The sequence below is a fragment of the Plenodomus lingam genome (assembly GCF_022343315.1).
Source record: "Plenodomus lingam strain CAN1 chromosome Unknown contig_3, whole genome shotgun sequence".
Lineage (NCBI taxonomy): Eukaryota > Fungi > Ascomycota > Dothideomycetes > Pleosporales > Leptosphaeriaceae > Plenodomus > Plenodomus lingam.
In genome coordinates, this window is record NW_027093944.1 from 834,945 (window position 1) to 861,781 (window position 26,837).

Below are 26,837 nucleotides of genomic sequence, written 5' to 3' on the forward strand. Positions count from 1 at the left end.
CACTGCTAATGCGCAACGGATGCGTATACGTCCCGAACAACGCCTATCTGACTGTTGCAATTGAATCGGCTTGACTACATATCACGCCTGTAGCACCCATGGGTGGCCAACGATGAGGTTACGTGAGTCGCAAGCGCAAGGCGGCCTTGGACACAATCAGCCGAGGTGCACTCTACCCGACGACTCTGTCCAACCTACATCCTGGTGCCGTCATGCCAGACCAAGCATATCAAAGCAGCGATCGCAACGGGTCGGGCATCTGGGAAACCTCAAACTGTCCCGCCGGAGTACCGGTACCGGAACTGGTGACACCGACGAAAGCCCAGGATCAACCTTTGAACCGGGCCTGTGAAGCATGTCGAGTTTCCAAGGTTCGCTGCCTGGTTAATCCAGACGCAGGATCAACGAAATGCCAAAGATGCGCCAAAGCCGGCCGAGCTTGCATCTTTGTGCCACCAGCCAAGCGACGGCAACGCAAAAGAACAGATGTGCGAGTTACAGAGCTGGAAAAGGAGATACAACAGATGCGTAGTCTCCTGAAAACAGGCACCAAGTCGCCAAATGTTACCAACGATCATGGCTCAGATGATGAGTCAGATGAGCATGAGGCAATTACTGAGCCAAATACGCCATTAAATACTCAATCGCATTCAGGCGCAGCTACCACAACATTCACGAAGCCTAATGCGTGGCCAACGGCGCCCGTTGAGAAAGCGCCAACGGCTCGACCGGCTGAAAATACCGAGATCAAGGATTTGCTCGGACCTGTCGAGCAGGATATTATCGACAGAAAAGTCATCTCCGAAGAGATGGCAGAAGAATTAATGAGCATATGGCGGAACGAGCTCACGGATGCTTGTCCTGGTATAACAATTCCTAAACATTGGACCGTTTTCGATTTGCGAGAAAACAAGCCTGCGCTATTTCACGCTGTGATGGCAGCAGCAGCACATTCCAAAGGCTCTGCATTATCCGATACGTTACACGAGGAGACGGTCTATCTATATGCGCGGTCTGCCTTTATCAGAGGTGAAAAGTCTGTACAGGCAATCCAGGCTCTCTTGGTGACTGTCGCATACTGCTCGCCTTCGAAGACTCCCGGGCAATTACAGATCTACCAATGGGTGAACATGGCAGCCTCGATGGCGCTCGAACTAGGGCTTGTCTCCAAACCAAGGACTCATGAGCAATTACCTAAACGTGCCATCAGATCACTGCAGAAGATCTCGTCACCCGAGGAGTTGTTGGAACACGTTCGTACTGTACTACTTCTATACATAATTGGTGCAGGTTTCTCCATGCGACTCAAGCGGCCGAACATCTTGCTATTTAACAGCTGGATGGAGGAGTGCTATGTTATGCTACAGAAGTCGAAGTCTCTGGAAGACAAGCGTATCGTCGCCCAACTGAAACTGCAGAGGATCGCAGATGAAGCAAATACGGCATTCGGCTTCGACGACGCAAGTACAAGCTTCAGCCTCTCAGAACTACGAATGCAAATGATCCTGCGCATCTTCGATCGGAGAATGCAAGATTGGAGAAAGTCTATACCAGATGAGGTGATGACTCGTGAGTTCCCTTCCCCATGTTGATGTCTCTGCATGCTAATGCCCTCCCAGCGATGTTGAACATTGAATTCCACCAGAACATGTTGTCGATGTGGGAATTTGGTATGGATGGAGGTAGATACGACGTTATTGAATTCAGAAACCGACACATTTCACTCCCCGCTTTGGATGATGATTGTGTTCAGCCAGAGTCTTTGTTATCACGCACGGCTTTGCAGATCAACGCAACCACCAAGTGCATTAGCCAAGCACAGACTATTCTGGACTGTTTTGCAGCATACCCCGTGGAGGAGATGCGAAAGGCACCAAATGTGCTCTACGTTCGAGCCGTATATTCGCTGGTCGTGCTCATGAAGGCCGACTACGCCGTTGGCACCGACGAAGACATGAGCGAACTACTTGAGAGCCAGAGTCTGAAGGTTGGCCCCTACCTTGATATGGTGCTGAGGAAGACAGCCGAAGCCATAGGCCCGCAAAAATGTAGAAATCCAAGCCATTGGAACCTCCTTTTGGAAGCGAAGCTCAAAGGCTGGTGGGACGAGTATCAGGAATGGCGAAGAGAAGGACGACAACTGAAACGTCGAAAGACCGAGATAGCAGACAAGAGTGCTGAAGCGGTTGGGAATCAGACACCACTCTTTGCAGAGCCCAAAAACTACAATATGGTCTCTTCCGAACAACCGCCCATGGCTCGACAGGATGCGGCCCTCCCAAGCTTTCCCATGAGCGCGACGTATCCGACGTGGAACGCAAACGATCTTCCGTTGCACACCTCCACACCGGCGCAGCCTATTACTGATTCTCCCACCTTCACTCCAGACATGGGCGACTTCTCTGCAGCATTTCAGAATGGTGACTTGTATCTCTGGAACGATGTCTCAGTGGACAACTTTGGCGGCTGGACAACTCGAGCGGGACCATATAGCGGCATGGGCTACGGCACTATGCACGGTCAGGGATTTTAGAAAAAGAACGTTGGACCATTGTCTGCACTTAAATTATGTTTCACATCCAAGCAGCAGTTACTATACCCGAATAGATATGGCGCGACAGCGGAAACGTCCGTCATTGGGAAGCTACATCCCCACCATCTGATAAGATCTTTCTGATTAGACCTCCATCTTTCAAACAACACAGCTGTGCAGCAGTCTCTCCCGTATATAGGAGTCATCACACCCCTCATCACTCTTAGGATTCTATCTGGAGCGTACCACCTAGGCTGAAAGAGCCCGCCCCCACCACGTCATTGCGATCATGGCCCACCCTGGTGTCATGCACAAGTACTCCACTCGTCATGTCGCGTTCGAGCATGCGTCTCCACCCGCCACATCCACCACGGACGCTTCGAATACGCTGCTCTGGGTAGGCGGCCTCTCCGATGGCCTGCTGACGGTACCCTATCCCACGTCAATCGCTGCAGCTTTACCAAGCGGTTGGGTCGTAGCAGAAGTGCTCATCAGCTCCTCTTACAAAGGTTGGGGAACCAGCAGTCTTGCTCGAGATGCTCGTGAAATTGGCGCCTGCGTCAAATACTTCAAAGACCTGCGCCCCGGCAAGAAAGTGGTGCTCATGGGTCATTCGACTGGCTGTCAAGACGCAATGGAGTATGTTGTTGGCAAAGATGCAGACAAGCGTCCTGGATTGGATGGTGTGATTCTGCAAGGCGGCGTGTCTGATCGTCAGGCTTGGGAAGATATGCTGACAAAGGGCGAATATGACGAGGTTGTGGCAAAGGCGAAGGAAATGATTGACCAAGGCAAAGGCAAGGAAGCCATGGCGAGCGAAGGCAACCCTGTCGTCAAGGAGTTTGGCGGACCCATTTCAGCATACCGCTTGCATTCGCTCCTAGCAAAAGGCGGCGATGACGACTACTTTTCCACCGATCTGTCCGACGAAGACTTTGCAAAGACGTTTGGCAAGTTCCCCAGAGCAACGCCCGTCTGTTTCCTCTTGGGCTCCGATGACCCGTATGTCCCTGCCACGGTCGACAAAGTCGCGCTCCTACAGCGCTGGACCAAAATCATTCGCGAGGGCGGTGGTCTAGTGGACGACGATGATGGGGGCGTGATACCAGGTGCACACCACAACCTTGACGGCGACCCAGAAGAGGTCGTGCAAGACCTGGTTAGGAGGGTGTGCGGTTTCCTCAAGGCTGTCGAGAACAATAGTGAGTGGAGCAGTACAGATTCACACCTGTGATTATGCAACAGCAACTACCACCACGCACGTTCCTAGCTACCCCAATATCCATTTATTCCTATCGCAATGTGATCACTCTCAACCAACCCCTTTCTCCCCAAGAACGAGGGCCCACGCCAGACATTTCAAACATCGAAAATTGAGCCTCGAACACTCCCTTCCAGAAACGCGAACTGTTCCTTCAAGAACACGGCCCATAAAACAGTCTGCACTAGACATGCCACCGCAAGCACAATTCGCCCTTTGGAAACATATATTCACAAAAAGGGACTCGCGTCAGACGCGCCCTGCTGGAAGCGGGAGCCGTACGCGTAGGATTGGGTGCAGGGAGGCGCAGAGAAGGCAGAGTTACAACGATGAAAGCAGCTCGAGTGGACGGATGGACTTGAATGTCTCCGCCAACCAAACACAAGGCCAGGTTCCGGCTAGGATGTTAGATTGACGTGGCAACAGGGACGTGTGCGGTTGAGAAATCCGTACGACGAAGAGATGGTCCTGGAACCGAAAAAAAAGGGGGGGGGGGGGCTTCCGCATGAGCTCCCATACTGTTTGTTGCATGTACAAGCGACATATTTGGGAACACACAGGGTTAAAAAGAGATTAGGCAGTCATGTGTAGTTCCATGGTGGTATACTATATAATCCTACTAAAGAACATGCTGCCATAGGATACAACCCCAAAGGCTCTTCTTCCCTTGTGTACCTGATTCATGCTCGTGTGCTCCCCCCCGAAAATCCAATTACCAGTGTTGTATCCCAAAAGGAATAATAGAGAAGAAAACAGATGACTAAAAACGCCCACGCAATGCTGCATCATCATCGTCGTCGTCGTCTTTGGCCGAGAAACAAACCAAAAAAAAAACTAAACACCCCCCACCTCTTCCTCGTCTTGACACTCAATCACTCCTCCGAATACCGAACCTGGACCGCCCAATTCTCACCGAACCGAACGCCCTTACCCCCACCAATACCCGCATTTCTCCATGCCTTATTGACACCCACATCCACGACCCAGACGAGCCACTCGGGATCCCTGCCCGTCCCATTCTGCAGCGCCTTCAACAAGCCTGTGCGCGGCGCGCCCAGACAGACGATATACTTTGCGCGCACCTCCAACGGCTCGCCCTCGAGGATGGCGACTTCGCCCGTCGAGCCGCCGACGCCACTGGGTGTCTCGACGGCGAGGCAGGCGGCACGGGATTTATTCGCCCAGCCGACGATGGTGAGGACGGTGCGGCGGTCCTCGTCGCCGAGGGAGTCGAATTCCTTGTGTCGGCCGAGGAGGGCGTCGATGATGAGTTCGGGGGGGGCTTGAAGGCGCTTGAGGGCGTCTTCTGTCTCGCGCCATGCGCGAACGGAGCCGCCTAGTTTGCGGAAGAGGTCGACTTGGCGTCGGACGTCCTTGTCCCAGTCTGCGCCTCGTTCGAAACCGAGGAGGGCGACCATGACTTTGGGTCCGCGTTGGGAGAGGTGTCGTGCTGCTGCCACCGCGCGCGCGCCGCCACGGTGGTTACCGGCGAGGACCACAATGACGGGTTGGGCATTGGGGTTTTCTTTGGCAAGACGGCGGCCGCCGGGATTGATGGCTGTGAGTGCTACTTCTGCGATGCCGCGGCCGGAGTTTTCGGCGATCAGGTCTTCGGTGAGACCAAAGTCTACTTCGGCGGCTTCTTCGACGGCGAGCATGCCACCAGGAGTAATGGTGTAGCATTTGCGATTCGAGGGCATGAGGCGGAGACATCCTTTGGACGCGGCATCAAGGGGAGAGTCGGGCGGTGTTGCGATGCGACCTGGTCGTGGGCTACCAGTGGCGTGCGAGGAGGTATAGGGACGGTTGATGAAGGGGCGATTGCCACGGGCCAGAAGACCAGAACCTGTCATCTCGAGATCGGCTTGGACACCGCTGCCTTGTCGGGTTGGAGCTCGTTTCACAGACGTTCGCGACATCGCGCGCCTCGAGTTGCGGCCACTGCCAAAGTCTGAATCGTCCTCGGAACTGGTGTTGGTTGTGCTTTTCAGCTTCCGGTCCAACACATTCTCCGTCGGATGCAGGTTCTTGCCACCATGCGTCCCAGGCCTAGCTAACCTGTTGAAGCTAACCAGGCGATCTTCGTCTGCGGTCGTGTCCTCATTCTTAATCTGATTGAACACAGTGCGCTTGTCGAACTTGGAGAGGTTACTCTGAAAGTCGAACTCTGGAAGCTCTTGAATATCAGTTGCATCTTCGGTAGCCCATCCATTAGTCGCCTCGAGGGCCTGCTGGCGGCGTGTCTTGCGGTTCGAGGCGTTTGCGGCGGCAAGACCGACTCTGCCACCAATCACACCTGGTGTCCGTGTCTGGTTGGCGTCTTGTAGCATAGGAGTGTTCCTCCAGCCGTTGCCCTTGCTGCAGGTTGTTAGTTCTCCTGAGTCCAAGACGTCACCTGTTTGCATAATCAATCGCACGTACCCTTTCTTCACCGTCTCGGGACCGGCTGACCCTTCACCATTCTTCCTCTCTTGGGCAGCGAGCTCCTTCTTACGAGACTTGCCTCCCCTACGAGTCTTCTTGGCTCCATCCTCGTTCTTCTGTGGGCTTGGGTCGTCCATTGGCTTCCCTGTCCGCGTCTTGTTGATGCTTGCTCTGCGGACCGAAGCCTGGGGACCCCTCGTTTCACTGTCAGCTTCCTCGGCATCCTGTATATCAAGCGACGAGAAGGGGCCCTCCAGGGTCGCAGCACTTGGCTTTCGAATAGGACGTTCCTTGGGACGAGTAGCGAAAGAAGTGTTCTTTGGCTGAGGCGCCGAGGGTCCTCCGCCAACAGGCTTCATAGGTGTCGCAGGAGCTTCCTGAGGTGGCGCTGCTATAGCTTGGCCAGCGGAAGGAGCAACAGATCGCTTCCCCACACTCAAGATGGCAGGATCCACGAAGCTCGGCGTCTGCGCTGGCGGCTGAGGCTGCTGGTGCGTGACATGACCTGCTGGCAGCGCAGACGGCTGATTGACAACCTGAGGCGCCTGGTGGCCAACATTCGCTGGCGCTCGCTGCGCATGAACCGGCGGATTCTGCGAGTACGGCGGAGGATCAGAGCGCGGCGGGTGCGGTTGCGGCGGCGGCGCAGCGTCGTTGATTCTGATGTCAGCGATCGCGTGCCCTTCGAGGTTGTAGGAGCTCAGGCGGTGGCCAGTGGCGGGGAAGAACACTACGCAATTTATTTAGCTGCAAGACATGATAGGAAGCTGTACAAAAGAATTCTTACCATTATGCAACGTCAGGGTGGCTGTCTGAGGGTTGATCGCCGCAACCATGCCATACACAACCGTGTTAGGCGGGTTCTGCAGCATGACCATGACCGACAGGCCTACGAAGTCTGAAGCCATGTTGACAAAGCACAGAGGCAAGCAGGCGTGCCAGATTGCAGAAAGAAGTCGATCTGAAAGGCGACCCCCAAGTTCGAGGTGGGTGGTGAGGGTTCGTTTGTCGTTCTTTACACATTTCGACGAGCGCTCAGTATGCCAAGACGCTAGTCCCGCCACCAACGGCAAGGCTGCAGATTGCCCTTCGAGGCCTAGACCAGGACAGATGCAGGGACCGGAAGACAGCAGATCATCCTGTAAGTTATCGGCGATCCACCGCGACCACGCTGCAGAACCTGGGGAATTGCTTGTTCAATGCTAAGCATGCATCATCATCATCATCATCATCATCACTATCATCTTTGCTATCATTGCCATCTATTATGCATATCACCTGCAGGGCGAAACAAGACGAATTAGGGTATTCGTACCACAAACCGCATAATTATCCTCCCTCCCACTCTTGAAGCCCTCCATCTGACCGAGGCAGACCTGTCAGTCTCGACTCACACCAGTTCCCACGAAGCCACCCAACCAAACTTGCACGAGTAGCCCTTCTTGTTGTTCCATGTCTCATAACTCAGACCTCTGGCGTCCTCATTGTTGAACTCTGTGACGGCGTTGACTGTGATCTTCTGTCCAGGTGCACCAAGCTCACGACGATTCACATCAAGCCACCACGTACGCCCATCGGTGTTGAAGGGTAGATATCCCGGTTGCCGTCCGTCTAGGCCGGCAACGCTGAGCAGCATGACATAGGGAGGGCCTTTGCCGTGACGAGCATTGTCCCAGTGTGGGCATATGCTGGAGAACTGGAAGCGGACGACTGACGAAGCTTGAGGGTCGTTGATCTTGATCTTGGCATCTGCCGGGAAAACCGTGCGCTCGCCGATGCCGTGATTGTTCAATTCATACGTTTGAACGCGTCCACCAACGTCTTCTGTCATGAACTCTTCGTACGGTATGATTCGTCCATCATTACGGAATTGGTGCGACGCCTCGCTTGGATAATGCTTCAGGCCGAACTCGTCATTATCCATGGTGAACATGGATGGGTTGAAAGACCGGATGTATCTGCACAAAGCTTGTCAGTAGCGAGATTTATTATCAAAACTAAAGGCATACCCTTCATTCTTCATTTGACATCCGACATGTCCGGCACCCCAGCAGGCATCTATTAGTTTCCACTCGCCATTGTCAATCTTGACGGCATTCCATGCATGCGTCGTCTTGAAAGGAGGGATTGGTTGGCCTGGCTGAAGCGGCTCGTGCCCATAACCTTTGGAGGCACCGGAGATGACCATTGCCTGGAGCCCAGCCTTGAGTGCCAAAGCAGCAAAAAGACCAGCATAGCCCTCACACACCGCCAAGCCGCTGGTAATGGTCTTCTCAGGGGTGCTCGGTTGAATGGTATTGTTGAAGAAAGAGTAGACATCGTAGTCTATGTTGTGATGCAGCCAGGTGAAGATTGATCTTGCTTTGTCCGTAGGTGACGAGAACTGCGAGCATAATTGTTGTGCAAGCCAGCCAACATCTGAAGAAGGAAGTTGCGTCCGAGGAAATTGGGCAGCGTGGTTGTCGGGTCCCGAAAAGTCTCGACACTTGAGGCAGGATGCATGCGCTCCTGGTTTTGGCTTCGATGCCTTTATGGCCTTCAGGTCTGGCCGCGAAGCAAGTGGTATAGGTGGTGGCGCGCTGGATGCTGGGGCAGAGTCTGAGATTACTGGCGGCGGGCGGGTTGAGGGGACGGGTGGTGGTGTGGGCGCTTTGTTGTTGAAGCCCATTTCGAGGGCTGAGCGCCGTGGCGGTGGCGCGATCGTTTTGTTCGCCTTGGGCATGCTTGAATGATTTGTGGCAGGTCTGCTGGGTAGAGGTGGCTGTTGTGGAGATCGCTCTTGAGTGGTAGACTGTCGTGGTGGTAGAGAAGGTCTGGCAGGCAGGTCTGTCCTGACTGTTAGCTGTATCCAAGGTATGGGGTGAAGTTTTGGTGGTAGAACGCGTCACAGTTGTGCGAATCCACACAGATGGTCACAGAATCAAACTTACCGGGTGTCTTGAGCTGCGGTGGCAATGCCTGACTGGGCACATAGTTTCTCGTACTCTTCATCGCATTCAAGGTAGCCTTGCTCTGCCTTGTGTCTTCGGGCGCTTTCTTCGGTGGAAGGAGAGGCAGCATGGATGGGTCGTAGGCCGGAGCGCGGACTTGGTAGACGGACCCATTGCCGTGGCTGGTCTCGTTGGTCTTCACAGAGCCCAGGGAGAGGGTTGATACACTTGAGGCGACTGTGTAAATGGAGTCGTTGGACTCGCGTCGATGGACGCTGCGCTCGGAGGGATTGCGAGGAGGCAGGGCGGGCGTCTGTCGAGGTGTGGTGGAGGGTCGTGGCGGTGGTCGCGGTGGTAGTGCAGGTGAGATTTTCGGTGTCTCGGGCTTGGGCTCTATGGGCTGGTTGGCCAGGAGTCTCGTCGTAGTGGGTGCATTGCTAAGAATGGGCGGATTGTTGACCGTCTGCTGGCGCTGGTAGGCGGGCGGGCGCGAGGTGGGTGGAGGCGGAGGAGGCTTCTTCTTGGTCGCGGTAATAGATTCGTAGGTGTAGGTAGGCTTGGTGTCGGGCGCAGGGGCGTGAACCTCCTCCAAGTTCAGCGCAGCGATGCGCGACTTGATGCTCTGCGGCCCCTCCGCCATGGTGCTGCTCATGTCTTGGTGGGGAGGGGGATCTGCGGCGACCTCAGGTGTGGCTGTCGCAGGCCTGAGGAACAAGAAAGCAGAGCCGGCAGCGACAAGAACAACAGCAACAGCCGTGACAACAACAACAACAACAAGAAGAAGAAGAAGAGAGCAGAGGGGGGCTCCAGCCTCTCACCATCTGCTTTGTCTGGTCTGGTGAGATAGGAGACAAGACTCCCCTCTCTCCCTCGCCAGCGCCAGTGTCTCCTGGCGCTGACACGATCTACGGTACGGCACAATCAACAGCCACGCCCGCGGTCCGCCTTATTTCCAGGCACTTCTTGCCTCTTACGGGGCCACGCCGCACAAGCCGCACATGCCACAGCCAAGGCCCGATTCGCCAATCCGCCGAGACTGCGCCACAGCCCCACTCTTACCCGTCCCTACAATAGGTATCTTATCTATCGTAGAGTCCAATCCAATCTCGTCCCCTCGTCAATGCTTCCCCCCGATATATCTACTCTACTCTACTTACTCAAACAGGGCCCCTCGACAACTCGACAAAGCCTGCGCGCCTGACATGGTCGCAGTACTGTCTCCGTGTCGCCATGTCTGTATCCATGGCATGAACGCACGCAAGACTTGTTACAAAAGAACTGTGGTTGCCATCGAGAGTAGTATCCTCTGCCGCTGTCGTGCCACCCTCACTAACCATAATTGTCCGAACCACTGCTCACGGGTGTCAGGGGTCTTCCCGCAGCTAGACGACAGGTCAGATGTGCAACAAACTTGCCTGGACGACAGTCTGGCGGACTCTCATCCGAAGCTGCCCTCTGCAACTCTGCCGTCGTCGTGTCCTTGGCCCCTTCACCTACCTTCCTCCGCCATCTTGTTTCCATTACACAATCCATAAGAAAAGGCTGGTTGGATAGAACATTCACTCGATTTGGTGGCCTAATTCTATCTAGCAAACACCGAATCCTTCAAGACAAAACTCAAGACAGAAATTAGGGAAATTGCAGCGCCAACAGAGGCTTATGTAGTTGAGACAGCCAACTCTCCTAGTATACCAACCCATCCATCCGTCCCTCCGTCCGTCTACCCAACCAGCACAACGTCCACTAACTCCGTCTTCACCTCACCCTCTCACCCACATCCTACTAACACCTTGTCGCCCTTACGCCCCTCTCCCGCCTACGTGACGCAAACGCGAAACGTCTGCTGAAAATCTGATTTCTCGGCTACCGCCAACGAGTGTAATGACGCTAATGAATGTGAGGATAGACAACAGAGGCCCAATTGCAATGCGATAGAAATTCCAGTATTCAAAAGTCCAAGCAGTCCGTCTTTGTATTACGGAACAAATGAGCGGAAGTCTGTGCGACATGTTTTTGTGGTAAGGCGCCAAGGAAATACGGGAGACACGCCATCCCAATCGCGCAACCTCGTGTGGACTCGTAGCTCTTGCTACCTCTTCCGCTTCTTGTTCTTGTCCGTGGAAGCACTCATCAGAGCAGAGTGCGTCCCATCAGCCGGCATGCCATAGTCCTGTGTTGGAGGCGGTGCCATGGACGTCGTCGAGGAGGCCATCGAATTCTTCTTGACAGAGACACCCATGTGACGTCCATAGCGACCTTTCCGGCCGTTGCCCTCGTCTTCGCTGACACAGCCATCGGCGGGAATGCCTGCGTCTTTGCAGCGCTGGCAAGGTCGCTGACGATCACATCCCTTCTTGCTCTTCCGACAGCGCTGGCAACGTGGCTTGCTCGACAGATCTTCTTCATCCACACCGGGTTGGTGCTGGAAGTTCAGCGAAGCGCTGGAAGCTTTGCGAGACTGGGAAGGGAGTGAGGTTGGAGACATGGGTGGCTTGCTCGTCCCATTGGCCTTGCTCTTGCTCTTGGAGTGAGCGCGAGCTTTGTTGGGTTTGCCTGACTTGCTTGACACGGACCTGGCTTTGGCAACACCATGTTGCAGCCGCTCATGACTGTGCTCGCCTGATGCCATGTCGTCGCTGATGCCTTTGAAAGATCCATCCCTGTCATCCTCGTAGTCCTCGCCACTGGACTCGGCGTCTTCATAAGCACGCGGGAGGTTGTTCATGCGCGACATGTTATACGGAAGGGGAGGTAGTTCATGTTCATCTCCAGTACCATCCGAGCTGTCGTCGCTTGAGGAAGCTGCGTCGGCCTTACCACTCAATGCGTCGTCAAGCGTTGATGTGGATGTCCGGCCGTGAGTGGAGAAGTTTGATGCATCGCCGAGACGCATGAGTTGGCGTGCCACGTCTTCGTCAGAAATGACACTAATGCTCGCAAGCGTCGTGTCTGGTGTGGGCAAGATGCCACCACCAGAATGGCGGTAGTGTGCATGCTGTGCCGAGCCTCGAGTACGAGATCTGTAGCCTTGTGCTGGTCCGCTGGAGGTCGAGTATGGGGTGACCAGTCCTTGCATATATGCACCGTCGTTGTTCCCATAGCTTTGTGGGGAAGGCAACGGATGCGAGTATGAAAATGTCTGCTGGTTGACAGAGTAGGGTGATCCGGCAGTGTTTCCACTAACTCGTCTTTGAGGAGATACGGATGACATGGAAGCCGTCATGGGCACTTGAGGTGGGACAAACAGAGGAAGCTCCTGGAGAAGGTAGCGGTGTTAGCGTCATGCGAAGCACGATATCTGAGGCCATCGCTTACTGAGCTGTCAAATTTTGCACGCTTTCGGCGCCCGCCTTCGACAATGTTGTCGACACTGATATCAGCACTTGCAAGGGGTTCTTTTCGTGAACGACGCGAACTAGAGACAGAGTGTTCTCCATCGCTGTCGCTGAAGCCGTCGCCATGAGCGTCTGCGAAGCTACCATGGGAGCTATTGTTTCTACTCTTTGCAGAAGACCGCATGCGCTTGCTGGCTGACGCACTCCTTCTCCCACGGCCGGGCTGTGGAGAGTGACTTTGGCGGGCAGCGCGGGATCCCGCTCTGTGACCCACTTGGGGGTGAGACATGGGTGGCAGCATTTGGAAGGCCTCGTCTAGATGAGGACGAGGACGACGCGGCGACACCGTTTGCTGACATGGATCGGGAGAGTAATCCTCTGCATCCGGGTCTTCAGGAGAGACTCGCACGTAGACAACCATGCCATGTTCGAAATTCTCGTACCTTGCAATCAGGAGATTGCCATGACGGTCCTCGAATATCACGCCTCGGCGCTCATAGAGGCCATAAAAGTTCTTAACCGTTGTTATGATTGAGTCGGTAGTATCATGAGGATATATGTTGACCCGCATAGGCAGACGTGCCTTGTGGGCTGGCGACTGAGGTAGCAACAGCTCAAAGCTAATATGCTTCGGCTGGACCTGCTTTGTGGGCGACAAGGAATCATGCGCCGAACCAGTTTCCGTGCTAGGATATACATCCATCATGCTCGAGTCATCTCGCTGCGACATCATATCGTAGTCCACAACGGAACGTCTATCGTTGTGCGGTCGGCCCGCAATGAGCTCCTCGACGCTCTCCGGGTAGTGTTGTGCGCCAGCAACCCGAGGTTCGGCGAGCAGGTTAGAGACCTGCATATTTTGTTTCATCGGGCTCTAGGTATGCTTCCGAAGCCTTTGCGAACAGGCTTGGATTGTATAGGAGTGGTTGGGCGGTGCACCGATCCCGCCGGAGTCGCAAGGCTTGGTGCGAAAGGCGGTCGGAGGAAGAATGTCGAATGTCGACTCTGGTATGTACCCTATCAGCAACTGGCTTGTGATGCAGGATCATGGGGATATCAATGGTCCTGGTAGTGGTTCGAAAGGGGCGCATCGTGTAGGGCGCTGTTGGAGCGTCGTCACCGCTGCCGCTTGGATGGCCTGCAGGGAGGCCACCACGAGCGCACTGGCGGACAGCAAGGCGGCCATCGCAGGCGTACAAGAGGGCTGAAGCGGTCGCCTGGAGATGCTGGAAGATATACATACCGGCTGTAGTGCTCAGATGGCTGTGAGGCCCTGTGGTCTGGGTCCGTATATCGCCGCTGTCTGCCAGCAGCGGGTCAGCGACTGGATGCGCGATGGCAGATTGCGTACGTAGAAGCGCTCTATGGCAGTTCCAGAGGCACTTGAGGGCATGTGGGAAGACTGAGGACTTACAAGGAGGTTTGTCGTGCTGGTTGGTCTGCAGATGGCGTGTGTGGGAGGGTGGAAGGTGCGATGGTGGAGGATGCACTCAAGGTCCGATTCTTAGCGAACAACGACGACACCAATGACTTGGAACCACTCAACAACACCACCATGGCCAGGGCTGGAAACACAGGGATGGAGTGTAGCTTGCGCCCCCAATCGTTTCCAGCGGTGTACATGTCTATCTGTGCCCTCAAGCTGGGAAACGGCTTCTTCTCGTGCAGCGCATGCGAATGCGCCCCAAGTACTATGGTATCTACTACGGTACTACCTGCACAACTGTAAGAAACACTGAGCCCTTGACACACACACACACCCTCATGGCCTGCCAGACAAGACAATCTTGGCGAATCGCAGGCTAGCCGTTGCGGCCTCCTTTGCTGCATGCCAATCGACGTCGAAACATGGGAACCTTCCGGGCGGCAGCTATGCGCCCAATCATCCAACCTGCTCAGAATGCATGCCACGGGGACAGGTAAATCGCTTGTAGAACATCACATCCATACTAAACTGATATGCCCACCCCAAGAGCACCCGATGCCCGCTTTCAGGGCGTTCTCGATGACGGTGGCTTTGGCCAATGAGCTGATGTGCGCCTCTTGGCCAACCGTTTCCCTGCCTACTACCTAGTACCTACCATCCTTACCCAAGGTATCTTTTGATCTGAGGCGAATAAGAATGAAACGAGCTCGAGCACCCTGATGCGCATGCGCAGATGTTTCTTGCGTACACACCAGCGATGGCAGAGAATGAGTCGCCGTTGAGTATAATCGATAGCACGACTGTCCGAGAAAGTGCCTTTCCCCAGTTTGGGAGAATTGTGGAGTCTTCGTTGGCAGTTGCTGTTGCCAGCGCCTATTGGAGGGCTCATCGTGCAACGCACAATGCCACGAACTTGCTCGGTGGGCCTTTTATTTTTGCCAGAGATAGGATCGCCTGTGGGCTCAGAATTGATTCACACCCTCTGTGAAAAACGCGACGGTGGTGCGGGTTGTGCGCATGGGTTGAAAGATCGTCTGAAGCGGTACGACCCACCTTTCCATGACGGTACCTAAAGTTTAGTAGTATGTATATCGCCACAGTCATCAATATAGGACATTTGTCAGGTGTGCGCCCGTCTGCTACAAATGACCCTCCCCCTCCCCCCCCCTCCGCCCCCTTCCCCTCCCCCCCCCTCCGCCCCCTTACCCTCTGCCCTTTTACGATGACTTGTAAACTGTGGACCTAGAACACCCGACCCTGCATGAGCACGAGCACGAGCGAGCGTCGCAGACGCGGACACACGTAGCGCATTGTATGCGACTTGCTTAGCTCGTGGCATGGCTAGCCGGGCGAAGGTGATGAGGGGTCGATCGGCCGTTGTAGCTTTCCCGCACTTTGCGCAAACAATGTAGATATGCAGAGACGGTCGCGGAAGTATGCGCTAGGAGTTGGCTACAAAGTGGGTTCAGTGCGGTGTCTCTACGGATGTCGACGGTCCACATCAGATGTCGGTGAAGCCTTCGGCTGTCTGGGCCACGCGAACAAAGCAGCCAAAATGATGCGACGGCCTCGAGAGCGCAAGACTGGCAGGCCGATGCTTGTTCTTCCTTTTGTAACAGCGAATTCCAATCCCCTTCTCTGGACACAATGTGCAGTCACACAAGGCCTAGTCAGCCGTTGTCTGGGCTCCAGGCGCAATGCGCCGATCAACACAGGCTGTGAGCTGAAGATGGCGCGCAAAATTCCGCAGCGTTTGTGGGCGGCGCTGCTGTTGCGACCACTTTCAAGGCGTTGAGCAGCGATGGTAGAGTCATACACAAAGGTTGTTATGGCAATGCTGACTGCAAACAGTATGTTTCAAGAGACGGTCCTGGATGAGGGGCCATGCACGTGACTTCGCGTCCAGATCTTACGTGACCCCGTCTTGGCGCGACGGGCCGGACGCGACCGAGTCAATATCGATCTGGGGATTCTCAAGGCGGGTAGAAGGCATTTGAAAGCTACAACGGCATCTTTCAAGCAAGAGATTTTGTCTGGCAAAGTGTACAATACTGCTGCAGGCTGATGTGGTGCAGCGCAGGCAGAACAAGCGTGTGGATGTTCTGTGGTGAACGCGATCTGAGGCGATGACGCTTGATCCGCCCGCCTCGGCACGAACGCTCGGTCGTGGTTGCTGTGCAAGATGCGGCCTAGTGCGTCGACAGCGGCCCGAACTGTTTAGCTTTCCAAGATAAACAATCACAACGCGCATTCAAGCTCCGTATATAACTTTACGCAGCAAGGCTGTTGTTGTCAACACCACTCTTCGTGCCCTCCGACGATATCTGCCCGCCTATCTCATTGTCACCAACTTAGATGGAGAGTTTCCTTATACCGGCCACTGACTTGTAGCGCTGCGCCCACCATCGTCGCCCCTATAAGCCGTCCCCCGAATCTTTCGCAACAGTCGCTGTCTACCCAACATCCCTTTCCACTGCTTATTGTCACCAATTGACATACTGAGAGCAAAATGGACGCAAAGGTGAGACCTCCTTCATGTGCTGAGCTGCACCCTGATCTTGCGCGTTCTCTTGTACTGTGCGCGTCTGCAAGCTTGTCCCGTCTCGAGTCATCGCCTTCACCCAGTCAATACATCAAAGGCAGCGACTAACAAATACCCTTCTTTAGCCACAGCGCCCTATGAGAGCGCTTCGTGTACGCGACGAAAACGCGGTACCACAGCTACCCGCGGGAAAGAGTCTGCACGCGCGCACCAAGTCGACACCAGCACTCTCCACCCTTATCCAGGTCGGCGGTATCAAGGCGGCCGCAATGAAGCGCACCGTATTCGGAGATGTCAGCAACACAACTCGCCAGCCAAATGCCAAGGATGACTTGCAGGTCCCTGGTAAGAAGAAGGACCTCAAGATCCTGAAAGACGCTGCCGTAGATTCCTCGAAACCAGTCGACGCTGCGGGTGCGCTGCTTCGCCCTGCTCAGCGCGCTCTGGCGCCTCTTGCTACAAAGTCGAGCACAGGTATCACCGTAGAAGCTGTCGCACCCGCTGTACAAAAGCACGTCTCGCTTGACCTTGCGCCCCAGACAAGCAACATCCGCAAACTACTCTCCAAGAAGTCAACAACCGTCTTCAAAGAGCAGTATGTAGATGTACCTGAAGCTGCACCCGCGGCCCTCTCGACGCGTCAACCTCTAGCTTCCCAGCCTTCTTCTTTTCCCCAAGTGGACCGTGCTCCAGCACAGTCCCGCGAGATCACCGCTATTCCTGAAGAGAGCGTGTCTGTAGCGACTGAACAGAAACCAGATGTCAAGCCTGTCGTTGCTCATGTGGAGACTGAAGACCGTTATGAATACTTGGATGCTCTTGAGGAGCAAGCGCGCGTCCTTGAGAAAGAACGTAACGACGAATTGGCAAAGGCCGGCACCTTGAAGGGCCTTGACGTTGAAGAGTACTGGGATGAAGAGGAAGAGGAGGAATACTACGACGTCGACGGATACACTACTGCTCGGTCTCTGCGATCACGCGGCGATAACACCACTGGCGGTGTCACACTGGTCCTTGCCCCAAGGACGACTCTGAAGACTCAACGGGAGCTAGAGGCTGCGAGAATATTCGTCGAGGCCAATCGGTCGGCAGAAGACATTGAAGATGAGCAGTGGGACACATCCATGGTAGCCGAGTATGGCGAAGAAATCTTCGAGTACATGCATGCTTTGGAGGAGCGCATGAAGCCCAACGCCTCGTACATGGACCACCAAGCTGAGATCCAGTGGTCGATGCGATCCGTGCTTATGGACTGGATGGTACAAGTACACAACCGATTCACGCTGCTTCCTGAGACTCTCTTCCTCGCCGTCAACTACGTGGATCGCTTCCTCTCATGCAAGGTCGTCTCATTGGGCAAGCTTCAACTCGTCGGTGCCACTGCTCTTTTCGTCGCTGCAAAGTACGAAGAGATCAATTGCCCATCTGTTCAGGAGATTGTCTACATGGTAGATGGCGCATATACAGCGGATGAGGTGCTGAAGGCTGAGCGCTTCATGCTGAGCATGCTCCAATTTGAGCTCGGCTGGCCAGGTCCAATGAGCTTCCTCCGTCGCATCAGCAAGGCCGATGATTATGATCTTGAGACACGAACGCTGTCCAAGTACTTCCTCGAGATTACTGTCATGGATGAGCGGTTCGTTGGCTGCGCTCCCAGCTTCCTCTCTGCCGGTGCTCATTGCTTGGCGCGCTACATGTTGAAGAAGGGTGACTGGGTATGTCATTGCTTACACTTTGTTTGATCACAATGCTAACCTTTCTAGACGCAAGCCCATGTTCACTACTCTGGCTACACCCTCACACAGCTTCGACAGTTGATCTCCGTCATGGTGGAATGTTGCGACAATCCTCAGAAGCATCACGGTGCCGTCTACGAAAAGTACACGGACAAACGTTACAAGCGCGCATCCATCTTTGTCGAATCCGAAATTGCGAAAGGCTTCTCTCTCCCTTTTGTGTCCAGGGACAGCCTCGCGAGCCAGACCTGGAGGCGAAAGTGAATAAGCCACTTACCTCCATGTCACTCCTGAGTTGCCGTTTCTGACGAGCTTGTTAGGGGTCGAGTCGCAAAACACTTTACTCATCCCACAACTCATCAATTCATGTTGTCGAGAAGTCCGGCAGCACAGATGAGCCCGTACATTACGAGCCAGCACCTTCCACAACCACATGGTCATCACAGAAATCTTCTCCATTCTTGCTTATTGTTCTCTGACAACACACGGCGCTTTGGCGACTTTTTGAAACAGGCTCAACATGAACAGCAACCTCAGCCCTCAATCCCTCACCCTTCGTTTGGACAGGCGCACGGCGTCTATGGATTTCAGGCCTAATCATCTCGTTACCGGATCTTCCCATGGAAGCCTTTTCCTACCCAGTCATCCCACGCCCCACCCGGATTTACTGGGCTCGCGAAGGAGCGTACAGGACCAGTTTTTCTCGGCTAGTATTTTCTTGCATTGGCGGCGTGGCTTTTGGCACTTTCTCACGACGAAACGACGTCATGAACCTTCGCACACATTAACTTAATCAGTCGTCGCATGACGCGTCCGGTGTCCGGATTTTTCACCTTTCTCTTTAGGTTTCTCTTGGGTGGTCTTGGTTGCTCTTCGATGCAAGGCGTTTAGACTGGGCTTCTCTGCTATGCGAGGGTTCATGGTTGGGTTTCTTTATTCTCGGCACATGTCGCAGAGTCCATATTTCGTCCTGTCTCATAGCAAAGAAAAGCTTTTGATGCTTGTTCCTTCCAATACACTATTCGTGCTGTGCTCGTGATGAAAGCCCTGCCCTTTGTCCTAATGGGTGGAGGAGCGCAAACATGTTCGACATACTCGCGACATCATCAGACAGCATTGGTCAGCAAGTAGCATACATACGCAGAGGAATCTTGTAAGTCCATTGCTATGTCTGAAGTATGCTTTTGGCCTTGATTCCACGGGACTGGCTCGCCTACGATGAAGAGCAACGATGTCGTCTTCTTACAAGTCGGCGTTTGCCTGATGCAGACGTCATCCACCACCCTTCCTCACTTGTGTACATTGTGACCTTTCTCCTGGGTATCTCGATCGTCCATCATTCCTCATGATCTTGATGATCTTCATGTGTCTGCCATCTGAGGGCATTCTTCAATTCCAATTGTTGCTTCGTTACATGTACAACACATATGTATCGAATCACTGTGAAGCTCCCTCGGCCGGTGCAATAAGCACTACCGAATCACCTGTCTGTTGTCAAATTTATAGTCCTTGGGACCCGAGCCGTAGGACATACCTCGCACAAAGAGCATCTCGCTCTGCTTCTTGACCGTCCGGACGCGGGGCTCCAGGTCCTCCTCTTCCTCGTCGGCTACGAAAATTGTCTCCTCCACATCGCCCAGTACGAGATTGCAATGCGAATCGTAAGCCTGTATTTCGTCATGCGTCAGCCTCCACCTCTACACAAGAGCTTTACACAGCTTGAGAGCTCTAGGGCGAACTTACGTGTAGCCTTCCTTTCAACTCGCGGTCGCCACGTAATTTGACAATGACAATTTCATCAATGCAGAGGCGCACAAGATCAAGGGGCTCGTTGGTCTCTTCCTTTTCATCCATCGTGGGCAACGTCGTGTAGATATCGGATTTGTATATGGCGGTTGTAGTCGCGACACCTCCAGATTGAACTTTGGCGGCAGCGATCGGTCTTGGCGCGAAGGCGGGGACTGCTCATTCGCTTAGTTACGCTTACGATCTAGCGCCGGCGGTGTTGCGTCAGCCCAGTGATTTCAGGTTAGGGTTGGGTCATTCATTCATACCACAGCCTTGACCCGCACCTTGTGTATGAGGGCACGCAAATTCACATACACCATCGCTAAATCCACTCCAATTGCCGTCAGTACTACATTTGGATCGTTGAGTGTTCCGATATGGCCGAAATCAAGGAGCCGTCGCAGCAGAATGAACATCCGCTTTTAGACTCACGCCCGCCGGTCACGGACCCCATCACATACCTCACCATCGTCGAATACAACCTTTCCGAAGAAACCCTACCTATTCTGCACAAGGTTCTCCAAGATACTGAACTGAACCAAACGATTGGCTGGGATTTGATTCATCTGCTACTTCCGCTTTTACCCGCATCCGAAGAGTGTTTGCAGGACATTGCGACCAAGGGCAACCCCAGAGAATGCGTGCTCAAAGTCACCGAAGCGTTGCGCTTACTTGAGTTCGAAGGACGGCAGGATGAGACGGACGAGGAAGATGGGGATGCTGGACCGGGCAACCGCAAATCAACCATGGCAGAAGTCGGGATGGGTGAATCTAGCTCAAGTCCCGCGTTTCAGAAGACTGAAGTGCCTCCGCTACCTGTTCTAAAATTCGAAGTACTATTGGACATACTTGCTACACTGCATCGCCGGGTCAAGACAAAGTATCCCAGTCGATTTCTCTCTACTAGCTTACAAGCGGTACTTGTTGCATACAATAGAGCCAATACTCATGTCGAAGAGCTCACCTTGTCGGCCATCAAATTTGTCAAGACGCTTTCTGGCACTAAGAGGCCACATTTACCGTCAAGAAGGAGCAGTGGCAACCTGCTGCGCACCAACACAAACCAGTCTGAGCAAGATCCGGAAGCGCAGAGCGAAGCTCCAAGCACTGATGAGACAGAGCTGGTCAATCGTCTGCTTCAATCTTTCCTCACACACATTCTAGAGGACTATGTCCTGTCTCTGAACTCAGATGATGATGTACCTGGGCTTTCGTGGGCGAGCCGGTTGATGGAGAAGTATGAGCCACATCGCATACCGAAGAAGCCCAACTACGAAACATATGCGGATCGTTTTGCAAAAGATGAGGACTTGATGTCAAGAAGTGCGATTTTGGGGCAGGTGGTCGCTTTGACACGAGATCTGGGTTTGGACTACCAAGAGGTGCTACAAACGGTGCTTGATCCTGAAATCGAGAAGCGCGGTGTTCCCGGGACCGAAGACGAACCTCCTGCCTCTGCAAAAGATATTCCGCTGTCAAGAGCCGGCTCTTTGCTGCTACTTGCGGCGAAGATTGTGAAACAAGATCTTTATGCCTCTGCTAACGCAGACTATTCGACAGCCATCTCCATCTTTCCTGAGCATGCGACCATACTTGCTAATTTTGTTGGCACACTGGGACCTCAGACGGTTGGCCTAGAGCCTGAGGCATTGCTCGACACCATTCTCGCACTTGGCCTCATTGCACTCGAGAAGAACAACGTTGGCGAGCCCAAGGACGATGAGAGCTTTGCGCAATACTTGCAGACCATCTCCCTCATCTCATCGAATACACCATCGCCCAGTCTCCGTGGCCACGCACACTATCTCACCACCACAGTCTTGCGCTCACACCCCCACGACCTCGTCCGCCTGACTTTCATTCGCGACACACTAGAGCACTGTCCTTACGAGAACCTCAAAGCAAGCGCAGTTTCTTGGCTCAAAGGCGAGACTCTCGAAGCCAACGCTCCACATGCTCCCAACGAAGCAGACGGCACGACGAACATCTTTGCCACCCCTGTCGCCATATCAACAGTCGCACCGTACCTCTGGCCAGATCTGACAAAGCAATACTCCTTTACCGATATCAGTCTGGAAGACTCGTGGATGCAGTTCCGCCAAGAACTCGGCTTCTATGTTGCAGCTCTCAACTTTTACTACTTGCTGCTACAGGCGGAGCACTTGCGTGAAACACTGCGGATCAAGGAGTTGGCGCAACAGCATATTCAAGAGCACTACATGGATGTGTTGAAGGCAGCGGCCGTGAGGTTCCAGCAGGAGTTGGAGAAGGGAGGTGGTGCGTTGGCGGAAGAAGGTGAGGGCTTGGACCAGGCAAAGGCGGACGTGGGGTTGTTGCAGAAGGTGGTTGAGTGGGTTGAGACGGAGTTGAAAAAGACGTGAAATAGAGCGGCACACTGGGCTGGCTGGGATGAGTAAAGAAGAACAGATGATTTCTACAGGATGCATGTTGTACACCGAAACAAGGAGGAAGACATCACCATGGACTTTTTAGGGTTCGGCAGTAGATACACATGCAACACATGAATACCATAATCACCTGTATAGACCAATGACGTGTATATAAGACTTTCTTCTCCTTCCTCACACACCATCTTTCCACAAATTCTCCACACCACCTTCCCACCCGGGATTCTCTCAAACCCCAATCAAAATGATCGACTTATACGAAATGTCTCTCTGAACCACAAATGTTGTTTTGAAACAAAACGAAGATGAGCAACACACGCACATGCTGTATCAGCGTCTCCACCAGCGACACGAGCTCCGTATCCATTACTCCAAAAAAAGCATTAGACACTAATTAGCAGGTGTTGAGAATCTGCGTGGTAATACAAACAATAAATGTGTATAAAAAGTCTATTATGCCGAGATGCATCCTTCTTTTTCACAAATTAGAATAAATGTGTCAGTTTCCGAAATCACCGACTCCCGTTTGGATGGGTGGTGAATACGCAAACATCGCATCTGACGGGAATTCCCGCGCTTTGCATAACCATTCAGAAGCAGACCATGGAATCATACACACGGTCGCTCGTAACATGAGCATTGGAGTCTGGTCATCTGGAAGGTATGGTAACTTGTACACACGTTGAAGTCTGTATATGGACTTTTACCCGCACACATTCTCCATTCACTGACGATTTGGGTTTAACGGCCCGGAGGCAGTTTCATAAGCGTTGACAGTGTTGGTTGCTAAATAACGTCCTAGGACAGGGGGGCATAGTGTCATGTGAGAAGCAAATCAGTCTTTTGTAGTCTTGTAGAAGATGGTGTCATACAAGGACCCTGTTAGGTGTCTTGAAATAGGAATCGCCGTTTTTGGGAGAGATGAGGTCGAGACTAGCGTGCCTGAAATACGGGTATGTGAATGTGTTTGCGGGTTCGGGCGGGTGAGACATGGATGTTGGGTTTGGGGTGGAGAAGGTTGCGTATATTAAAGGCTGAGAATCTGCTGTTCTTGGTCTTGAACTTTGCTTTACACTGGTGGTGAAATCCTTCCGTTAAGAAATCTCAAGCTTTAGCATCGATGAACTGTGGAAGACTCTGGGGTGGAGATCGGAAAACAAAGTCGGGAGTTGTTGCTTAATGGGATTGTGCACCGTTGACGATCAACTGAGAAATCAGAGTTACTATTACATACTTTTCAGGCATTTTGAGCACTCAGTGGCTCTAGCACCGATGAAGGAGTGCGTTTATGACCTCTGTTCTGCGTTGAATTTTCTTCCAGTGCGGCTCGCATGTCTCAGTGAAACAACATCGACGCTGCTTGAGTAGAGATGTTCCATGCCTTATGACTAGGACATGCGCTCTGATCATTGAAATTCTGAAGCTTGGAAGGATTCCACTAATATCACATGGTCTTCAGCTCCTAACACGACTAACCAAACCGTACAAAAGCTCATCTTGATGCCCACAACATACATATCCCCATATTCCCGCACCGTTTACCAAAGAGTTCGTGGTCTTGTAGGATGTCACTGTGCCTCTATCCCAAAATCAAAGAAGGGACTACTTGATGAGAAAGAGAGAAGGGCAGTTCATGTTATTCCATGATCCCGAATACGATCAAAATCCGCTGTGCATTGCATGAAGTCGGCCTGTAACATATGCTAAAATAGCTACTGATAATTCACCCACACGCAGCGAAGTGTTTTGCATATATAAGGAGCCTTAGGACCTTTACTTTCCATCTTCATCCAAACTTGAAACACACAAAAATAGCCTTGTGAGTGCACGATGGAAGAAAACTTGTCTGCGCGGCGTTGGTCGTGGCTGTGGCTGGTATCCTACCATCTGCTTGTAGCAAGGGGAGGACGGCGTGAAAAAGCAAGACAATCCTGGGCACGAGAAGTCCGTCGGAAGTGTGGAAGTCAGGACGATTATCTATAATATCCTGTTAGTACGCCTGGGCAACCATGTATAAATGAAGTTTTCCTGGAATGCAGAAGACTTTCCTCTGCACCTGCGCACGATACAAGTGATATTCCCAAAAAGAAAAAACAATCCTTAATTCCACGAATGTCGTCGGACGCCGAAATACGCTTTTGGGGCAAGAAATGTATGACAGCCGTTCGCGGCTTCACTTGAAGACTTGAAAGCAGCTTATAAACACATCATGTGTTTTTTGTACAAGACGTTTACATGCCATATAGTTGTGGAAAGGAACTAAAGATGACAATACGAGCGCTCCATGTCCTCCTGACCCTTCAAAAATCTATCATGCTGTAACAAGAAATGGCTAGAGTATGCGATGTACCCAAAAAAAAAAACAATCGACGTCAACTTCATGATGAGTAGCCGAAAAGACGGCAAGGTACTGCATGTCTTGTCTTGCTCTGCTCGCTTGTGGGGAGTATAAAAGGCATCTCAGTGTTGCTCATTCTCTAATAGCCTGCTGTGAAGATGGGCATGGAAGCGAAGTAGCAAAAAACCCTTGATATCACTGTATGAGGAAGCCTTGCGGCTTTTTGTTTCAGGAAATGCCTTTGCCATGCTTTGAAATGCAAAACCACTAGAATATGTCTGCGTTGTTGGTATGTCTTTGTTAAAATTCCAGGAACTGCCATGTCCACGCGCTCTAGATGGGCAGCAAAGTAGTTGGAGCATGCTCGCAGAGAAAGCTATGTGTTGAGGCACTTTGTAAATGCTGGTGTGATATTTGCCATGCAGACCCTGTGGCGATATTGAACGTATTTGATGAATGGTGGAGTCGAGGCATGGAGAGGATACATGGCTTAGTCTTGTTATGTGGGCATCGAGAAGTCGAGAGGGTTTTTCGATGATGGATTTTGCAAATTAAAAAACAATGCATATTTTCGTGAAACGGTCATGCCACTTGGTGTTGGTGTGACTTGTGATACCCTTCTGCGATATGGATCAAATCAAGATTGTACTCGGCAGCAACAGACCGACAGAGGTGAGGGCATTTACTCTGATATGAAAATTTCCAGGACTGACTATAGACACTGCTAGAGATCAGCAACGTGTATTCAGGAAGGTGAAGACAGGCTGCAAGCGAGTTTGGCCACGCGACAAGCCGCGCACTCACCGCCAGAGTTTGTAGCAAACGCTCAGGTTGACAATAAAACTCCGATCGAATGAACACTCAAGATTCCAACACCAACATTACAACAGCATAATGACCACGCCTGATGATGTGCCCATTGCGCCCAGTAAGTAGTTTCCATGTTCGGTCGCGGGCTTCTCACCTTTCTTCTTGTCAACTACGCTCCAAGCGCTGTTAGCATGGAGAATGCTGAGATGAACTGACGAGATTTAATAGAAAACCACTTCTACGAGATTCGCGCGATACCTGGAAAAGGCTATGGTTGCTTCGCCCTCAAGGACCTCAAGCGTGGAAGGCGTATCCTCGCCGACCACCCCCTTCTCATCGTCCCCATGGCCGACTACCTCCAAGAAGACATCCAAACCGCCTTTGACAAATTGACTGCCACAGAGAAAGAGCTGTACTTCTCCTTGCACTCTGGCCACGGCCAAGATCCCAGGAGTTGGCCCTCTCAGATCCACCCCTCGGTCAATGGCAAGGAGCGTACGCGCATCGAACAGCAGCACGCTGCAAGGACGGGCAAGGAAGCCTCACTCATTAGCATTTTCCAGATCAACTGCATGGAAATGGATAGAGGCGCCGCCGTCTTCCCGCACGCGGCACGCTTCAACCACTCCTGCAACCCCAATGCGTGTTTTACATGGAATGCAGGCATTGGCAAAGAGACCATCCACATTATGAACGACGTCAAGGCTGGCGAGGAGATTACGTTGTCCTACTGTGACATGCTACACGATAAGAAGCTCAGGTCATGGGAGCTCAAACACTATGGCTTCAGGTGTGACTGTCGCGCGTGCGCAGAGGACGAGGACGTTGAGGACACCTTTGCTTACGAGAGTGCGGACAGGCGCTTCAGGTTGCAGGAGCTTGATCGAGAGACGAGGCTGTTGCGTGGATCACGTCTCACCGAAGGTGCAAAGGTGCCCGACTTCGTTACCAAGCTCATCCAATTGGCGGCGCTGCATCGGCAGGAGGGAGATTTCTCAGCCAGACTGGCCTGTGTGTAAGTGCAGTGTGAAAGTACGTCTCGACATTAGTTGATCATATTAGGTTTTTGGACATTGCGCTTGTCTGTGAGCTCAAGAATGAGTTCAAGTTTGCGAAGATGGCGGCCGTCTCGGCTGTTCAGACCAAGAGGGACTGTCAGGGCGAGGACTTTCCAGAGTTTGCAAAGTATGCAGATGTGTTGCACCGCATCCAGACGAAGTTGGCTATGCAGCAGGCTTAGGGTGATGGACTCGAGATGATGGAGTGGTGGGGGAGCTCATAGTGGATCAAAAGAAGGTTAATCCAG

At 52.9% G+C, this 26,837-nt stretch overlaps 11 protein-coding genes across 11 annotated transcripts; 6 read left to right on the top strand and 5 right to left on the bottom strand.

Moving 5' to 3' along the window:
• Positions 1-212: 212 nt before the first annotated feature.
• Positions 213-2,533, top strand: IAQ61_007668 (uncharacterized protein; the record flags this gene model as incomplete). Its single annotated transcript, XM_003842140.1, has 2 exons — positions 213-1,569; positions 1,620-2,533. The coding sequence occupies 2 exons, from the start codon at positions 213-215 to the stop codon at positions 2,531-2,533; spliced, it is 2,271 nt and encodes a 756-aa protein (XP_003842188.1).
• Positions 2,534-2,822: 289 nt separating this feature from the next.
• Positions 2,823-3,767, top strand: IAQ61_007669 (uncharacterized protein; the record flags this gene model as incomplete). The annotated part of the gene is made up of 1 exon (XM_003842139.2): positions 2,823-3,767. One exon carries the CDS (start codon positions 2,823-2,825, stop codon positions 3,765-3,767), a length of 945 nt encoding a protein of 314 aa, XP_003842187.2.
• An 899-nt stretch (positions 3,768-4,666) lies between these two features.
• Positions 4,667-7,126, bottom strand: IAQ61_007670 (uncharacterized protein; the record flags this gene model as incomplete). The annotated part of the gene is made up of 3 exons (XM_066097679.1): positions 4,667-6,152; positions 6,216-6,948; positions 7,006-7,126. The coding sequence occupies 3 exons, from the start codon at positions 7,124-7,126 to the stop codon at positions 4,667-4,669; spliced, it is 2,340 nt and encodes a 779-aa protein (XP_065952176.1).
• A 482-nt stretch (positions 7,127-7,608) lies between these two features.
• IAQ61_007671 (uncharacterized protein) lies at positions 7,609-9,788 on the bottom strand (the record flags this gene model as incomplete). Its single annotated transcript, XM_066097680.1, has 3 exons — positions 7,609-8,176; positions 8,228-9,044; positions 9,149-9,788. 3 exons carry the CDS (start codon positions 9,786-9,788, stop codon positions 7,609-7,611), a joined length of 2,025 nt encoding a protein of 674 aa, XP_065952177.1.
• Positions 9,789-11,237: 1,449 nt separating this feature from the next.
• On the bottom strand, positions 11,238-13,351 carry IAQ61_007672 (uncharacterized protein; the record flags this gene model as incomplete). Its single annotated transcript, XM_066097681.1, has 2 exons — positions 11,238-12,401; positions 12,464-13,351. 2 exons carry the CDS (start codon positions 13,349-13,351, stop codon positions 11,238-11,240), a joined length of 2,052 nt encoding a protein of 683 aa, XP_065952178.1.
• Positions 13,352-13,472: 121 nt separating this feature from the next.
• On the top strand, positions 13,473-13,691 carry IAQ61_007673 (uncharacterized protein; the record flags this gene model as incomplete). Its single annotated transcript, XM_066097682.1, has 1 exon — positions 13,473-13,691. One exon carries the CDS (start codon positions 13,473-13,475, stop codon positions 13,689-13,691), a length of 219 nt encoding a protein of 72 aa, XP_065952179.1.
• Positions 13,692-13,893: 202 nt separating this feature from the next.
• Positions 13,894-14,567, bottom strand: IAQ61_007674 (uncharacterized protein; the record flags this gene model as incomplete). The annotated part of the gene is made up of 2 exons (XM_066097683.1): positions 13,894-14,410; positions 14,554-14,567. 2 exons carry the CDS (start codon positions 14,565-14,567, stop codon positions 13,894-13,896), a joined length of 531 nt encoding a protein of 176 aa, XP_065952180.1.
• Positions 14,568-16,418: 1,851 nt separating this feature from the next.
• Positions 16,419-18,451, top strand: IAQ61_007675 (uncharacterized protein; the record flags this gene model as incomplete). Its single annotated transcript, XM_003842135.1, has 3 exons — positions 16,419-16,430; positions 16,577-18,166; positions 18,215-18,451. 3 exons carry the CDS (start codon positions 16,419-16,421, stop codon positions 18,449-18,451), a joined length of 1,839 nt encoding a protein of 612 aa, XP_003842183.1.
• A 1,173-nt stretch (positions 18,452-19,624) lies between these two features.
• On the bottom strand, positions 19,625-20,146 carry LSM3 (U4/U6-U5 snRNP complex subunit lsm3; the record flags this gene model as incomplete). The annotated part of the gene is made up of 3 exons (XM_003842134.2): positions 19,625-19,671; positions 19,722-19,854; positions 19,931-20,146. Coding segments are annotated over 3 exons (396 nt in total), but the record flags the coding sequence as incomplete, so codon positions are not given.
• A 206-nt stretch (positions 20,147-20,352) lies between these two features.
• Positions 20,353-22,356, top strand: IAQ61_007677 (uncharacterized protein; the record flags this gene model as incomplete). Its single annotated transcript, XM_003842133.1, has 1 exon — positions 20,353-22,356. The coding sequence occupies one exon, from the start codon at positions 20,353-20,355 to the stop codon at positions 22,354-22,356; it is 2,004 nt and encodes a 667-aa protein (XP_003842181.1).
• A 3,259-nt stretch (positions 22,357-25,615) lies between these two features.
• IAQ61_007678 (uncharacterized protein) lies at positions 25,616-26,550 on the top strand (the record flags this gene model as incomplete). Its single annotated transcript, XM_066097684.1, has 2 exons — positions 25,616-25,649; positions 25,751-26,550. The coding sequence occupies 2 exons, from the start codon at positions 25,616-25,618 to the stop codon at positions 26,548-26,550; spliced, it is 834 nt and encodes a 277-aa protein (XP_065952181.1).
• Between the last annotated feature and the right edge of the window lie 287 nt (positions 26,551-26,837).